The sequence below is a fragment of the Dasypus novemcinctus genome, chromosome 19, assembly GCF_030445035.2.
Source record: "Dasypus novemcinctus isolate mDasNov1 chromosome 19, mDasNov1.1.hap2, whole genome shotgun sequence".
Lineage (NCBI taxonomy): Eukaryota > Metazoa > Chordata > Mammalia > Cingulata > Dasypodidae > Dasypus > Dasypus novemcinctus.
The window spans coordinates 71,088,832-71,106,158 of record NC_080691.1 but is presented as its reverse complement, the minus strand read 5'-3'; the positions used below and the strand labels follow the sequence as shown (position 1 = coordinate 71,106,158).

Sequence of the window (17,327 nt, the reverse complement as noted above, 5' to 3'; positions counted from 1 at the left end):
TATATCAATTTGGCATCTCTATAAAAACTCTGAAAATGGTGCAAAAGTTTCAATCTCTTTGAGAAAGCTATTGACAAAAAATATTCACACTTCACTGAAATTTTGAAAAATGATCTTCTTTCGAAGCTTCTTTATTAATCTGAAATCTTCTGGATTATCAAAATCTAGGTTTGCTTTTTCCTTCTAAAACACTAAAGAACATTTATTCACAAGGATAAAAAAGGCAATGGGAAGATGGAAAACGGATCAGTGCTTTTCTGAAAATAATAAAAAAGCTAGTTACATAAGCATCCTCAAAAGAACACAATGGGATTCACTTTTATTGTTGGCTTTTGGACAGCAGTGTCATACTTTATTGAAAACAAACCCACGTAAAAACAAAGTTAAAATGAAAAATGGTACCTGAAAAATAAATTATTTTATATAAAACAAATCAATAACTTAAAACACACTAATATACAAAAGGTCTAACCATCTTCTGTACAACATGGAATCAATTGAAAAAGCCGCCCGTCCCAAAGCAAGTCACTGTAAACCAAACATCACATGGTAAAAGTGGTGGCACCAACGAAAAACCTTCTGGGGGAAAATACAGTACTCCATGTCACTGGTTAACCCTTTGGGTAACCTAACTTAGATACCTATGGTGAGTTACAAGTGATTTTTTTCTTTTCAATGACCAAGCAAAAAACTGAACCATGTCACCAAAAGGTAGAGAAATACAATACAATCATTAGAGGTCAGAGGAAAATCAAGACGTTTAAAAATGTGAACCCTATAGGAGGTCTGGGATTCAGATGGCAGCTCACAGTCTACCATCACTGTAAGAAACGGCCAGTTTTACAAATGCCACTCAACAGAAAGCAATTGTGACTTCACGGCTGGCTCAGGAAGTTCAGGGACATGGGTCTGGGAGCCTGATGAACAGGGGGAGGTTTTTCCTTGGGAGCTGCCTCAGAGGTCATAGCAGGCGTGCGAGGTCCTGGGACGCTGGGAAAGGGTTTGAGGAGGAGGGGTGTGGGATGGGCAAAAGAGGCCCTTGTCAGTTTACTAGTCTCTCTCATGCCAAACATGAAGGCTGCAGAAGCATACAGAAATAAAATCATGCTGCAGGGGACATGAAATGGAACAGCTGTGTGATGTTAACTTTGATTTCCAAGTCCCATCTTTTCTACACCTGATAGACAAATGGCTTTTGCTTGGAGGTAAGCCAGGATAAATAATTGCCAATAACTGTCTTTGGATTCCTCTGTTCTCTAAGCCGGCCGTGAAGCCATAGCTGCCAGCTCAGAGGCGGCTGAGCTCTCTAGAGCAGCACAGTCTAGGGCCTTGGATGCTGGGTTTTGCAGTATTAACAGCAAGTATGGACTCTCCGATGCTAAGGCAGCAGTCTTTGGAGCAGGAAAGACTCAATTTCTGGGAACAAAGAAGGTGGAGCCCCACCTAGCACCATCTGCATCCGGGCCAAGGGAAAGAGCCTGCTTGCTTCCAGATATTCTCACAAGACGGTGGAAATGGAGAGGACTGAGCACCCTGGCTGGGAAGTCACAGGCACAAAACTTGCGACTAAAAGCACAATCAGCACCAAAAACCACAGCTTGGCATTTTATTGGAAAGCCAAATTAAGGGCAGAGCCAAGGGGAAAAATGGGGTAATTCAACCTGTTTTAAGCCAGAAATGGGCTTGCCAAATTCCCAGCTGCTGATCGTATGACTATCAGGGGAAGATAAACAGGCTAAAAGAGAATTCAGTCAAATCCTCTATGATATTCACCAAACTAAATTTTTGATAAATTAACATTATTTACTCTTAACTCTTCTCAAGCAAAGTCTCAAATAAAAGGAGAGCCCTAGTTTGCTAAGTACAAAAATGATTAATTTATGTAAAGTTTTTCTAAACGGTTTCTGGATTGTGACTTTTAAAAAAGGTCCCTTCCTTTTTGTATTATCTCCAGATGAGATGAAATGAACGTTCAGCACCTAGCACCTAGTACCTTGATTGGGAATGAAGACTGCTTTTTAGGAGAAGCATTTCTAAAACTAAATCCTTCCTCACTCTTGCAAATTAAAACTTTCAAAGAAATGCATTAGGATTTTTAGCTAGAAGGCTGTTCAAACAGCTGAGATTGTGGAAAATGAAAATTTTATCGAACTGAGAAACTTGAGGGAATTTTCCTTCCCATTTGCCCCAGCATCAGAATAATCAATTCGGTTCAAATAAAAGCGGGGGGTTGGGAGGAAGCAGGAGAAGACAAGGTGCTGGCTATGTGCCCACTACCATTTTCACAGTTTCTGCTTAAGATAAAATTCTTTTAAGTAATCAAGCACTAGGCTTAGCTAAGGCTGGTAGGAATGTGTGGAAATGGTGAGACTTATGGGTAGGTTTCAGAATTGGGAATTCCATCCTCACTCAGAAAATGTTGGCCCAAGGCTACCACAATCTGAAAGACGTATTTTTCCAGGAAAACTTTCTGATCCCAGGGTGAAGAATACTCTGGGGCAACAGAGTGGGGCTTTCTCTGTGTCGAATCCAGGCAGCCTGGCCTTGGTGTGGGTTTCAAGAGGAGCTCCACAAGCTGGCCTTTACTAAGGATCTGTAACTTTTGTTGGACTCGAAGGTCCTCAATGGCACATGGCCAACAGAGACCAGATCTGGGTGCAAAATGCCTTTAGTGGGAAAAGTACATGGTCACACTTAGATTTGTGAGGACAATGCAGACAGCTGGCAGCACCTCAATTGAGTACCAGGGCAACAGCATGGGCATCAGCAGCCTGGGGCATTCAACTTGCCCAAGGCTGCTCAAAACACTGACCTGCTCTGGAGAAGGGCCAGGCCTCATGTCCCATTTTCCACTTCGATAAGTAAATAAATAGATAAATAAATAAATAACTCCATAATTCCATGCTATCGATAACTAAAATCAAAAACAACCAAAATAAACCCCACCAGACTTGTTACGTTTTATCTCATGTAAAGTTAAAAACTGCTGGTACTGAGTTATCCCTAGTTTCTCTCTGTACACTAGTCATTTATAAAAATCAGATCACATTCCTGAAGAGTCGCCCAGAGACCTGGCCCTGCCCACTCCACAGGTCCACTGTCAGACTCTGCCTCCTGACTGCCCATTGAAAAACACCTGCCTGTGACTGCAGTTTCTACGTCACAGATTTGCGTGTGCTTTTTCTCGAGGCAAATATTTGTGTCTTAGACCTTATAAATTCTCCCTGAATGCTGGACCATTTGTACCTTACCTAGCCAAAAAGAAAGAAAATGTAAAATAAAAAACAAAACAAAATTCGAGCAAAACAAAATCAAATTTAATGATCTTAAATGCAAAAGTAAAAACAAACAAAAAACACAAAAAAGCAAAAGAAAATTAACAGAACAGAACAACCCAAATGTCAAGGCAGTTATGAAGAGAAATCTGAAGGTTAATCTTTAAAACTACAAATCAAAGGTTTTTGTTAATAGACAACTGGCAAGAAGTAAGTACTTTTCTGCTGAGTGTTCATACGAAAGCAAAATTTCAAAACAAAATCCGACTAAAATAAGAAAAAAAAATCTAGCGCTCACAAGAAGGGATGCGAGAAATACAATGCTCAAATGTTTATATGTTGTTAAAAAATAGAGTTATTTTATGCATTCAAGCTATGGTAAATAATCTTGGAAACTGGACAAATTATTGTAACAACCATATCCGATGTGTGGGGCACCGTGCATGCAATGTTTGGACAGAAATTCAGGGTGTCAGAGTAGCAACATATCTTCAGGCGTGTCTGAAGCTTAGATCTGACTCTGGAATATACTGGAGTTTCTCTGAAACTCTTTGGTCCGTTCCCATCAGCGCCTGGGCTTACAAAACACGCTTGTGTCTTTCTCTGGGAGGCACGGCCCAGCGTGTGGCCCCCCTCCCCCGAGGTGGCGCATGTCGGACAGGCACGCTGCTACTCTCAAGGCCACTTGGCAGAGCCCGGGACTGAGTGAACAGGAGGTGGCAATGGGACCTGCTTGGGAAAGCAATCTCCTGTTAACCAAAGCACAGATTGTTTAAAACCTTGAAGCGGTTGAGAGAATGCACACTCAGCCTCTGTCTAACATCTTTAGTTTAAAATCTAAAACTAAAAGATAACTTTTTAAAAATCCAGCTTGTGGAGACATCAAATCAAACAAATGTTAGATGGTCATGTAAGTTAAAGCATGCTTCAGTTTTACCACCATCCAGAGAAACTGGTTAGTTAATGCAGTCTACTTAGATTTCTGTTTAATATATATTTTAAAGGAAATAACTTAAGAAACTTAAAATTGGTCTAACATTGTGGGATTTCAAACATTTGAACATGTCGGTTGCATCCCAGAGTATAAAAAAACCTTGTCACTTCTCATTTAGACTAAGACAAACACTTGTGAAAATTGGCGCAAAATGAGTTGTACAATAACAAAAAAGTTTCAACTTCTGTCACTCTTAATGATCTATTCCGTACAAAAAAGCATGAGCAGGTTATTTGTGGGACTTGTTGGTCTTGAAGGAAACCTGTAAGATTTTGTCCCCCAGGCGGTAGCCGTTCAGACTTGCTATGGCCATCGCAGCTTCTTCATAGTTTGTCATCGTCACAAAACCAAACCCTTTGCACTTGTTGGTGTTGAAATCGCGAATCACTTTCACATTGGTCACTGCACCAAAGGGGCCAAACATCTGCCAGAGGATTCCCTCATCAGCATCCTGACCAAGGTTGTAGATGAAGATGCACCAGCCTGAAGAAGCGTTTCCTGGGACATTTACACCAGAAAGCCCACTCATGTGATCTACACCCATAGGGGAGAACCTAGCAAACAGAGAGCACAACATTCAGGTCAAGTTCAGTTCAGGCAAATGCAATGACACAGAAGGCATGGGAAGGGCAACATGAATGCATGCTGACTCGGACACTGGGTCCCTTTCCTGCTCTGTGCAGCCAGTTGGGTTCAGTTGCTGTTGAAGAGGGGAAGACTAGGACAGCTCTGTCAGTCAAAAACACATTTTTTTAAAAAGGAGGCACCAGGGATTGAACTGGGACCTCCTACACGGCAAGCAGGCACTCCACCCTTGAGCTGTATGGCTCCCAGATTTTTCTTTTTTAAATTGAGAGGAAATTCAATATTGTAGTGGAGGGAGGGTGTGGGAGCTCTGCCCTGGAGGAAACCTACTCAGCCAAGGCACTTGTGGCCTGGAGAGGGTTTTAGCCAAAAGCCTGACTTATCTCAGAGAAAAGCCCTGTGGGGGGCCTCTGATCAGCTAATCCTTCCACCCCCTTGGGTGGAGGCCCATTTAGTTACTCCTCGGGCTTCTTGTATTTTAAGAACTGGATGCTTCTTCCAAGCCTTTTATATCCTCAGATCTCCCTAGTGGAAATTAGTCCCTCAAACTCTGCATGTGTGTAACGGGGGGGGGGGGGAGGGGGAAATGAACCTTTTTTCTTTTCTTTTTCCAAGTTTTGTACCTTCCCCTTATCATGACCTTCCTTCTCTGAGGGTTCACAAAGGAGAGACTGGTGAGAGCATGCCCCCATGAAGGAGCTCTACCTCTAGAGTTTCCTTTCCCACAGCTGTGGGACACCCCTGCTGCTGGCTTGGGCCAGGGGCTGAGCTGAGGGCTGTGTAACTCGAGGGGGCAGAGAATGGGGGCAAGGGACACTAGCACCTGCAAGTTCACCAAACTTTTAAAAATTTGGGATCTTTCCAAAGCAACACTTTTATTTACATTAAAAAACAACAAACCTATGGAGGGGGAGTATGGAAAAAATATACATAATGTACATTTATAGACCATAGTTAGTGGTTAGGGTCTGATGATGTTCTCTCTTAATCTGTAACAAATGTTCCAGTAACAATGTATGGTGTTGGTGGAGGGGTGTTATATGGGAATTCTGCACTTTATGCAGGATTGTTTTCTAAGTTTACAACTTCTGTAATAAATTAAAAAAAAAAAAAAATATATATATATATATATATAAACCTATGGAAAATGTGTAGATGTGGCAATAAGGATTAAGGTAGACAAAGTGATGGAATCATTATTGAAGCCATGTTGCCCTCCAGATAGTTCACAAATTACAAATTTATTAAGAATATTTGTGTATGCTACGGCATCTACAAAGCCAACACAATGCAATTGGAGGAGAGGTATTACCTGCTCCAGACCCAAATCAGAGGCTTCAACACTGTGGGAACCATCATCCCAGCACCATTAAAGAGATTCCTTCTCTCTACAGCCAAGAAAGAAGGTGGGCAAGCCCCCCTCTATCCCCCACCGATGCTGCTCACTGGTCCCAGAGTTATTTTCTACGGGGGTAAGGCAACTCAAAGATGTATTCAAGAATAGTTTTAAACAGCCCACCCCAGGATGTCTGAGTTGGTTAAATGACTTGGATGGCTTTTCAGTGGTTCCCGGCCTCAGTGGGATGACGTTGAGATCACAGTTTCAATGAAATGAGGCTGGACAAAGGCACTCAAGTATCTGTATGACATTTAAGCCGAGCTGTTTTCAATGAGCACCAGAAAGAGGCTCCTCCTTTTAAAAGGACCTTGTCTCCCCCAAGTTTTGTATTACACTGTATTACACTGCCTTAATCCTCCATTGTTTTGGAGGAACCCAAATAAGGACACAAGTTACTATATATCTAAATTTGTATGTAGTTATTACACTGAAAATAATTTGAGGTAGTATTTTACTGTCTTTGATTCAAACTATTCTCATTCTTAATAATTTTTCTTATAAGTTGGTTTTTCTCCTCCTAAACTAGAGCTAATTTCTTGATCTTAACAGTCATGAATGCTCCGCCACCCCCCAATTCTTTTATCTGAGGGTACAAAAGGACAACAGCCCCTTTATTTGGGGGCTTCTCCTGCTGTGATCTTTAAGAACTGACTGCAAACTGCTTGGCTAGGTTCTTCTTCCTCTCATTCTTTATCTCGGTCTGCCGTCTGGTGGTGAGTTTTTCCCTGCTTTCCTCCAGACTCTCCTACGCTCCTCCTTACACCCATCTCTTTGTTGTGTTCCCTTTGGTGGTCACTATACTCTTGGGTGTCACCAGCAGTTTTGGCTTCTCTGGTTTCCCCTCTCTTTTCTATTCCCAGTTACCATGACCAAAGTTTCCTCCTCTCCTCCAGCCTTCCCTGTTTTTCCACTTCCTGATATCATCAGGCGCCACCATCCACACACTCCACCCAAGGAGAAATAATGCAACTGCTTCATCTGACTTGTACAATTGGGTCCAGCTCACTTCACTGCAAAGTTGCTTCCCAGTCATTATCTTTAAGCTAGAGAGGCTAGAGAAGAAAGGTCAGATTTGGGATGTAACCAGTTGGGAATTCTGGATTGCTCAGCAAATGCCCCTCAAAAGAGCACTTGGGGAATGAGCAAGGTTTACCTGACCTCATCACTTAAACGAAGGTGGGAAATCAGAAAAGTCAGACAGAAAAATCCTTCACACCACTGAGAAAGGCCTTCATGCTACTTTTTGAGGTTTTTACAAAAAGTCACTCCTAAACTTTGCTCTCCATTGATAGTAAAATGGTAACAAACCTGAATTTGGAGTCTAAGTTGCTGACTCTGATTTTCCCTTTCCTACTGTATTCTGGCAACCAGAACCATTTCTATATGGAAAGACTAAAGAATATGTGAAAACTGTTCACCTGTAGGAGGGCTTTGAAACAAAAGACAAAATACTGAGATATAAAAAGGACTCTGTACAAACTTATGAAAAAGGTTTGTCTGAGGACTGTGGATCCAATGTCTAAAACCTCTTGCCGAATCACACGTCAGGTGGCATCATCATTCTACAATACGATGTTGTAAACTCATGGGCCATTCTCCTTTCACTAGAAACCGTTAAGTCTGAGCACACACATTCACTCTTTCAGTAGCTACTTGGAACCGGTGGTCATCTTGATTCCCATGAAAGACAACGCTCAAATGGAAATAAATGGCTTTCATACAGGTACCTTTGTGAGGGGCTGGGAGTGGGGTGTGGGGGCACGGAGACATGAAATGCTTCGCAATGCAACTTTTTAACAGGACTGGTCCAGCATCCCCTGCACTTTCCATCTCATGTAGCCACCTACAGCTGGTCCCAGGTGGGAATGGGCTGGGGGAAGAGTGAGCGCATAGACCTTCCGACACTCCATACTCCTGACCCACCTGAATCTCTGTGCCTGGTGATGAACCGGCCCTCCGAACCGTCTAGCTGGCGAGTGGTACAGCTGTGAGAGCAACGCCACATTTTTGTTCTGGTTGGGATTGGCTGCAAACTTCACTGTAATGGGCTCGGAGGAACCTGGGGGTTTATGACCATTGAAACTGGTAATTGCCTCTTCTGCTTCCGATCGTTTGTCAAACCGGATAAACGCAACCCCTCTGGATAAACCTTTTTAACAAATCAATAAAAATGAAGTTAGGGGAAAAATGCAAGTACTTTTAAAACTGAAAAACAAAAGTCAAAGCAGTCTGCTGTGGTTCAAATCGAATGTTTGGTTAATGAAACAAATAAAAATTAAACCCAAACATGAAAGCAAATTAATGGATTAAAAAAAATAATGACTAGTAAAACACTAAGATTTCAGACTTTCTTCAGAGTTGAAGCAGCAACTCCAGTCTTAGTGGCAACAAGTTTTTTGGTGACAGACATCCTGAATAACATAAAAACCTCTTTTTAAAAAATATAATGGCAGAAGAGATTACATGTATCATCACTATGTAAATACTCAGTCCCCACCACAGATGTGCTGAGGGGAGGGTAGCTAAGAAGGGTCAGGTGGGGCCAGGTCTGAGAAACTCTGTGGGCTCCTGGGCCTCCTTCTTAGCTGCCTTGTCCTACAAGCACATCTGAAGAGCAGCTGTGGCCTTCTGAGGGACTGCTGTGAACAAGGGTGACAGAGGGCCTTGCAGTCTAGCCCAGTGTCACTGCACCAGGAGCCCCGTGTTCCTCTGCCCCCTTCCTGGCCTGACCTGGCTCTCAGCACTACCTGCACATATTCTCCTTCAACTCCAAAGGGAGGAGTGCTGTTTCCCAATCCTCCCCTGCCACTCTTTCCTGCTGCTGTTGTCTCATTCACCTCTTGGGAACTCTAAGTCCCAGGACCTCTTATGGGCCCCAAATTGTCCTCAGAACCAAATACGGGCACTGACTCTCTCCCCAGAATTCCCAGGCAAAACGAAAGTGCTGAAACCACTTACTGATTCTCCAGGCAGGCTCAGAGTCCCTGCCTCAGGTCTGCTCTGCACCCAGTTCCTCTTCCTGTGCAAGCAAGGCCAGGGCCTTACTGATACAGCCTCCAAAGACCTCGGGGGTCCCCTTCTCTTGCCACCTGAACTGAGCACCCGAAGGCAAGCCCTGTATCACCTGCAGGAAACAATTCCTCCGCAGAGTGGGAATGCAGGACTGGGCAAGGCTTGGTCTGATGCTAAAGGTAACACTGAGTTAGCCCTGCATAAACGTGAGAAGCCAAGCACACAGAGGGGAGAGAGTGTTCTGCAGTTCTCCACACATCTATGCATCCATAGTCTGGGCCTGAAGACCCAGTCCTTACCCTTGAAGAACTCAAGGAATGGCGATGGGCGACGGAAATAGCAGAAGGCTATGTGGATGAAGGAAAAGGACTCACTCTTCCACTGAGGGGTCAAATGTGAAGGTCATGGTGTAGTTATAGCAGCAGAGGTGATGGCCAAGGAGGCCCAAGTCTGAGAGTGACTAACTCAGCTGGAGTTGGGAAGAGGTGGCCTAAGGGGTGCTTGCCTAAGCGGTGCCTTGGTGAGGGGGAGTACTTTTAAAACTGAAAATGTAAGCAGGTTCAACCAAAGCACTCATTCTGAAGACTGCCTCTAGAAAAAGGCCTTTAGCACACTGTGAATGGGACTAATCAAAGGGGACAGCACAGGGTCTTGGGGACCTAGCTATAGAAGCATGCTGAAGGTCCCACCAAGTCAGCTACCCACATCCTGGCATCTTTCCTCACTGCTTTCCCACAATAGGCATAGGGCAGGGTTCTCCTAGGCTTGCCTGGAGGCTGTGGAAAGGCACAGAGAGACTCAGGCACACCACTAGTGGGCAGGGTGCCGGAAAGAAGTGAGTTACTACAAGGTGCAGTCACCCCACTTGGGCCTGACTGGGAATGTGACTTGGCGGGGGCACACAAACATGCAGTCGCCAGGGCCCCACACACCAAGCATTCTTTCTTCTGATCGACCTTCTTTTTTGTAATATACAGTGTATATTTGTACTAAGCCCTAAAGCTCATGTCCCTATTCTCCAACTAGAAAACGTCCCCTCCTGGGACTCCCATAGCACAGCACCTGGGAAGACCCCCTGCACTGGCTCCAAGACTGTTTGAATATCAACTTAAAACATTCACACGGCCAAAGACACTTACTGACCTGGCACAATCAGACCTAACAAGATAGGTGTGTGTTAGGAAATTTCTAAAGCCTGAGCCCATTTTTAATACCAGTTCAGAAGGAACACCTGAAAACATATACTTGGCACTGTTTTGATTTACTCTGACGTGGCATGAAGGACAGCTTAGTTGGATGTGGAGAGCTCAAAGAAAAGCTAACCTTAGGCAAGTATGACTGAAAGCTTTAAGCTGCTGGCTCTTACAGAAAGCTGCCTCCAGGGACAATTTTCATTCTGATAAAGACCCTGGGATCCAGCAGAGAGAAAGTGTGTGTGCAAATGTGGTTTCCTTGGTTTGCTTTATCTTTCACAGAATGGTTTTCAAATTAAAACTGCCAAAATGAAAGGAAGAGAGCACAAAGAAGAAAAAGAATGTTATTTAATTTAGGGGGGAAGAAATTCACTAAATTATTTGATGAATTAATAATTTTTGAATATGGCTCTGCATGTTTTTCTAGTATTCCTTTAAATTAAGACCAGAGACCAATAAATGGTATTCTCTAGGTGATTAAACTATGAAGTTCACAGATAAAAAAGATAAACAGAGTTTTATATATATTTTTAAATTTAGTTCTGTCAGCTCAAAAATGTTGACATTTCTTAAGAAAACTTCCACCTTTAACACCTAAATGCAAGACATATGAAGGCAAACTCAAGACACAAACCTACCTGAGTTTCTACTGGAAGCGTTTCACACTGCCACACCCCCCTCTGTCCCTGTGCCCCTTTGAGCATCACAAGACCCCATCAACAAGCAGGTCTCTGTCCTCAGCACAGGGAACCCTTGGGTGGATGGCCTCCTCTGGTGCACAGGGAATGGGAGGGAAGCCCTCGACCGCAGGGGGTTCACCTTTCCACTCTCCAATTCTAAACCCAAGGGTTGGGAAGCAGGGCTGGGTAGAAGGGCTGTATAGAAGTAACCCCTTGGTTATGCCTTTTCCTCTGCCCTTCTCCTGTCTTCTTGCAGTGGTTCTGAGGACATAAAAAGTGTGGACCCACTAACTCAGGGTAGGGTCTGAGTTGGGTGGCTACTTCCTTTGCTGAAGTGGCAGAGGTTGGCAGGGAGGCTGGACAGAGCATGACAGTCCTGTAAACCACCTTGAGGTTCATGGCTGACATGAACCAGAGAGCAATGCTGAGAAAGACAGACAGTGCCCCTGCAGGGGGAAAGAGGGAAACGTCCACACAGCTGAGGGGAGATGCCTGTAGAACAGACCTCCAAGGAGAGCCCCCCACGGACAGCAAGGTGGATTCTGTCTAGGGAGCGGGGCCCATTCAGCAGGCAGGGCAGGAAAGAGGACTTCAAGGGGACGTAAAAAGCCCATGTGGAATCCACAAAAGGTGGGACCGTGGATGCAGAATGTGAGCTGGCACAGCAACCATTCATGTCTGGGGGCAGCCCCTCAGAAGCTTCTATGCAGGGGTTGGGGTGGGGATAAATACATGCACCTGCCAGGTAACCAGATCATTCTCTCTCTAAACTGGCACTTGAAGGCAAGTAAGGGGGACTTAGGGACCACAGGAGACTAATCTGGTGCAGACTGTTGGGGGGATGGGGAGAGTCTGACCCCAAACAGATGTGATTCTCCAGCCCCCACCAGAGTGAAGAGGCAGAAGGAAGGTGGTGGTGTGAGTGGCCCCCACATCCTCTGGCACAGCCTGGTGTCAGGGCGATATCTGTGCACTCCCATAACCTGCCAGGAGCCTGAGCCCATGGACCAGGCTCCAGAAGCAGAATGAGCCTCAGCTTCGGCAGATCATAGCAGCCACTTTGTCTTTGCTCCAGCAATAAGGGTCCTCTGAAGGTTGGATCCTAGCACGGACTGCAGCATGGGCAGCAGGCAGGGCTAACACATGCCCAGCTGAGCTTCCACAGCTGGGGTGGGAGATGGGAGAGCAGATGGCCAGGCTGCCTGCCCCAAAGCACCCAGAGCAGGGAGAAAGGTGCATCTCCAACCCTTATCTGTTACAGATGGAGCCAGCCTAGCCCGCCAAGGATGAAGGGGGAAGGCTCATGCTGATTCCTCTGGCAGACTCTCAAGACTGCTGCTGGTCTGCCCCAGACCTCCCAAGGGAGATCGTCCCAGAGCCATGACTTCTCTGACCCAATTACACAGTGTCTGTTTAATGCTGGAGCCATAGGCTGGCCATCAAAAGGAGGTGATGGAAAACATTAAAATCAACTGCAGGCAGTTCAATTAGCTTCACTGAGCTCTGTGGGCAAAGAAATCTTCCTTTCTAGTATGTCAGCAAATTCCCCCTCCTCCTGGGAACAGAATTTAGGAGCCCTCAAGCAGGGATGGCTTCAATTTTTCTTTTCAAAACTACAAGTTCAACCCTTTCCACTAAGAGGGCTTTAAAGAATCCAGCAAACAATTCCAGCAGCATAAAAAGCATTTGGGTTGTCTCTCAAGCTTTCCAAACCTTTCTTCTGGCTTTCTCTTGTCTCCATGTCCACTAGCGAGTTCAGCTGGAGACTGGGGGCCTGTGAGGTATGCCCTGTTTGTTGTCAAGTTGTAGGTAATGGCCTTCCCACTCAGTCCTTTACCCCCTTACCTGAAAAAAACATAGGGACTGAGCCAGGAAAGGCCCACTGCCTGCCCAGAGTTGCTTCCACTGGCATGTGTAGGCCCTCAGCTGCTCTGTGCAAGGCCCAGAGCCCAAGGGGTTAAGGTGCTGAGATCACCTGAGGAGGAGCCAGAGAAGGGGCCAGGACTGTCAGCGAAAGGCACTGCTCTTGAGTTCCATGTCCTTTGGATGTGTTACCCAGGTGGGCATGAAAGTTATATAAACTGAAGAACAGCTCAGCAGAAATGGTCAATCTTGCAGCTTCAGGGCAATTCAAGTGGGGATTATGGACAAGAAAAGACTGTTTCACACTGCAAACCATCAGCGTGAAATACAAACAGCAGCAGTGGCCTTTTTACCCCATTCAGAGGCAAGGCCAGGACATCTGGGTGCCTAAGGGAAGGTCTCCGAATTTCTTGGTGTTTTTATCATAAAGTGCTAGTCTAACACAGGAGATTCCTTTATCCTATTTCACATTCCCAGTTTTAAAAACAAAAGCCAGGGTCTTCCCATTTCTGTTTTGTCCTCATTTGTGGAATAAATAAGAATATTTAAGTATTAAACAGTGATCTGGGTTCTTTTAGAGAACCTGGCCCCTGACCTAGAGGGAAACCCTCACTGCAGTTGCTGGCCATCCCATACCTGTGGTCTGATCCACAAGGACACGGGAGTTGATAATTCGTCCAAACCGAGAGAACATATCCTCCACGTCCTTCTGGGTCATTGTCCTTGGGAGTCCGCTGATATACAAGTTGGCATCTTTGATGACCTCTGAGCTTGGGCGTGCGTACGACACCTTGAAGACAAAATGACTCTCTAGGATTAGGGCAGATACTGAGGGATGCCTGTGAAAACAACAGTGTCAAAAAAGCAATCAACTGCACAGTTTTGAGCTCCAATTCAAACTTGTTTTTGCTGGGGCTAGGGGTATGTGGGGATGCTGTGACATGTGACTTCCTTCACTGGCCTAGGCCGGCAAGGAGCCCTTGGGAGCTGTGCCAGACACTACGATATGTGAGACACTCCTGTCCTCAAGGAGTACCTTTACAGCTCCCCAGCATGAGATGCATTGAAGAAAATGGCTGGATGAGGGAGTGGCTCCCTGGTCCAGGGAAGGTTAGACCATCGCGCAATCAAGGTCACAAAATGAGTTAACAGCAGATACAGAAATAACGCTCTGCAAACTGAACATGTGTTGTCACAGCCAGACTCTGCAATGTCCCTAGTGGGCTAGCAGATATATATATGCTCCCAGGCCCACCCCATAGAGTCTGACCTAGGGGCCCCATGCCAGAGTCCTGGGAATGTGCACCCCAGCTAGTTCTGATGACCAGATAAACTGAGAAAGCCAGGTCACAGTTGAGGCCCCAAGCATGACCAATTCTGGGTGCCTGATGGGAATCAGAGGGGAGTGGCTTTCTATGGGGTGAGGGTGGGGAGAGGATCTGGCACATACAAAGGCTCATATATGGTCATCTCATCCCAAATTGCTTCAGGTTGAAGGAAACAATTTTGGCAGGTGTATGTCTTAGAGACAAAAAGTGAACTGCCAGGTACAGCCAGAGAGGGGTGGTGGGCAGGCCACTACCAGGTGGCCATGGGCAGCCAGGTCACAGTTCCACCTGGAATTCTAATGGCAGGTTCAGCAATGCTCAGGGTTGGACTGGAGATATGGGAGCAGGTGGTGAGAAAAACACAAGGTTTTTCCAGGATGGTAAGCCAAGGGGCAGCTGCCAAAGCTCCCAGGAACCTGAAGACAGACACTGGACAGCAAGGAAGAGAAGAGACAGAGGTGGGGATCCAGGCTGAGAGAACTGCAACCAGAGAGAATAGAGTAAGTGGTTGCGGGTTAAGATGGATATGCAGACAGATGAGACTGTCCTGGATAACCCAGAGAACTTGCTAACCTGTCATCAGGAAGTCACTCAAATCCTTGGCTTGGGGAGTTGACTCTGGGGATGCTCTGCCCGAGGCCCCTCCCCCAGTTCTCTGCACAGCTTGCTCTTCACTCCCCTTAGGCTTCTGCTCAAAAGTCACCAGTGAATGTGATGCCTCCTATAGAACATTGTCCCCAACATGCTCTGCTGCCGCACTCAGTGCTATCACATGTGGTTTCATATTTTTTGTTTCCTGTTGCGCACCCCATTCTAGCTCAATAAACACAATGAATATTTTTGTCCTCTGTCTGGGACATATTAGCTACATGACTGAGAGAGAGACTGCAACTGGCCGTGATGAAGCAGAAAGGGAAACTGGGCAGGGTGGTCGGGGGGACGCTGCCACCTCTGCAATAACCCCAGCAAGAGTGCCAGAGGGAAGAGGAGACCACATATCTGTACAAGGACAGGCAAGGATGGGACCACAGGCAAGCAGATGAGAAAGGCAGATGCTCTAGGGACACGCCCTGGGCTGGGATATGTGTGTGTGTATGCACTGTGTAGGTGCCCTTCATGGGAGCCTTTACTGCCCATGGCCTGGTGGGGTCAAGGAGGACATGAGGCCGGGGCTTAAGGCTTGGGACAATTACCACCAAACATGCACCTGATATGACATGCCTCCTCTCTAACAGGCGGGAGACCCCTGAAAGCACCGGCAACACTAATGATCCTCTTAACAGTGACACTGCAGAAAGTGGGGTCTGCTCACCTGGGCTGGGGCTCAGACAGACCTTTGTCTAGGGGTAGGAATAAATACAATGCAGTGAATGAATGAAGTTGTAAAAAAAAGCTTCACCTTAATGGTTTTTGACTGGAGTCGCAGGCCATTCAGCGTGTTTATTGCTCTTTCCGCATCTTTTGCAGTCACGTAGTTCACAAAGCCATAGCCCAAGCTGTGTCCTGTGTTGGAGAACATGTGCACATTGGTAAAAGGACCGTGCCAGGGTGAGAGAAACAGAGAACAAACATGAATAGATCCTAGTGGGTTCAAAAAGATTCAATCAGGGAAAAGAGGACTTGAAGAAAATATACCAAAAAGTTAGGAGCAATGACCTTTGAGGGGTAGGATTACAGAAGAAGGTTATTCTGTTGTTATACTTCTTGGGCACTTTTTACCTTCTCTCCAACCAACTGTTAACTTCTGTAAGTTTTTCTAAAAGGTTATTTAAAAAAAGAGGACTGTGCTACTGACTGCATCCTGCAGAACCAGTCCCCAAAGCATTGTGGTGCCCAGTCCTACTGGTGTGGGCTTGGGCACGTGAGGAGGAGGGTCACCAGCTGGTGGACAGGCAGTGGGAGGGCCTGACATCTGGCTGTGGCCCCCGGGTAAGGCAGATGATTGGCTGTTGGCTTCCAGGTCATCTTTTGGCCTCTCCCTTTCCCAGAGCGCAAAGGTTCGCAGAACTGGTTCTACTTACTCTCCCAAACCTGAAGCCCACCTGACCCAACTGGTAAGCAGAAGAGGCCCAGGGACATGAGGAGAAGCCAGAGAAGAGAGAATCCTTAGCTCAGTAGCACAGGCTCTGCCCTGGCAGGTCACATTTCTAGGGTTTCTCCCGGCACCAGACTCCATCCTAAGTAAACTGTTACCACTGCAAGTCTGGGGGAGTTTTAAGGGATGCAAAAACCTGAGTTATCTGCAGTCAGGAGAAAACAGGCTTACGGGTAGGGTGTCCCTGCCCTTTCTTGGTGAAATACTTAATACTGGCAGAGGCAACTGGACACCAAGGGAGGAATACAACATAGCAGAGGGAAAAGCCCCTGGGTTCCAGAAAGGACCAGGGAGAAATAATATCTAGGGTCAGCATTCACAGGAGCCTTACAGAGCATTTAGTCAAACACTTCGCTAAAGAAGAGAATGGACTGATCCAAAGTCACATAATCAACACCCTCATACCTCATTGGTTAACTCCCACTGCCAATGAGCACCCCCTTCATGCCAGGTGCCATGTGGAGAGATAGCCATGCCCGTGCTGAAAGCCCTGCCCTCACTGAGCTCTGTTCTAGCCCTCTAGTCAAGGGAGAAGCCCGAAGACAAGTACGATGGGCAAAACGTTTGGGGGCTGCAGGGTCCCTTGGAAGTAGAGGTTCTCATGGCTCTCACCGGTGCCAGCTCAACCAGCTGTGCAGCTGCCAGCAAGACCCAGGCCCTCTTTGCAGATGAGAAGATCCTGGGCTCAGTGGAGAGTTCTATCCCTGCTACCATTTCTTTTCATTTTTTAAAATAAACTTTATTTTCAGGAAAGTTTTAAATGCACAGAAAAATTGTGAAGACAGTAAAGTTAGTTCCCATGTACCCCACACCCACTTCCTCCATTAGTAACAGCAGCTTGATATATTTGTCACAACGAGCCAGCACTGATACATTCACAACAGCAAATGTTACTTTTGTAAT

The 17,327-nt window shown here is 45.9% G+C and overlaps 1 protein-coding gene across 1 annotated transcript in view; it reads right to left on the bottom strand.

The window, feature by feature from the left end:
* Positions 1-317: 317 nt before the first annotated feature.
* ELAVL1 (ELAV like RNA binding protein 1) overlaps positions 318-17,327 on the bottom strand; it is a 40,388-nt gene continuing 23,378 nt past the window's right edge. Inside the window, exons 3-6 of the mRNA XM_004484188.5 lie at positions 15,729-15,832; positions 13,638-13,791; positions 8,177-8,402; positions 318-4,823 (exon numbers count right to left, since the gene is read on the bottom strand). Coding sequence (XP_004484245.1) covers positions 4,499-4,823; positions 8,177-8,402; positions 13,638-13,791; positions 15,729-15,832 — 809 coding nt within the window. The 3' untranslated portion in view covers positions 318-4,498. The remainder of the gene's footprint in view (positions 4,824-8,176; positions 8,403-13,637; positions 13,792-15,728; positions 15,833-17,327) is intronic.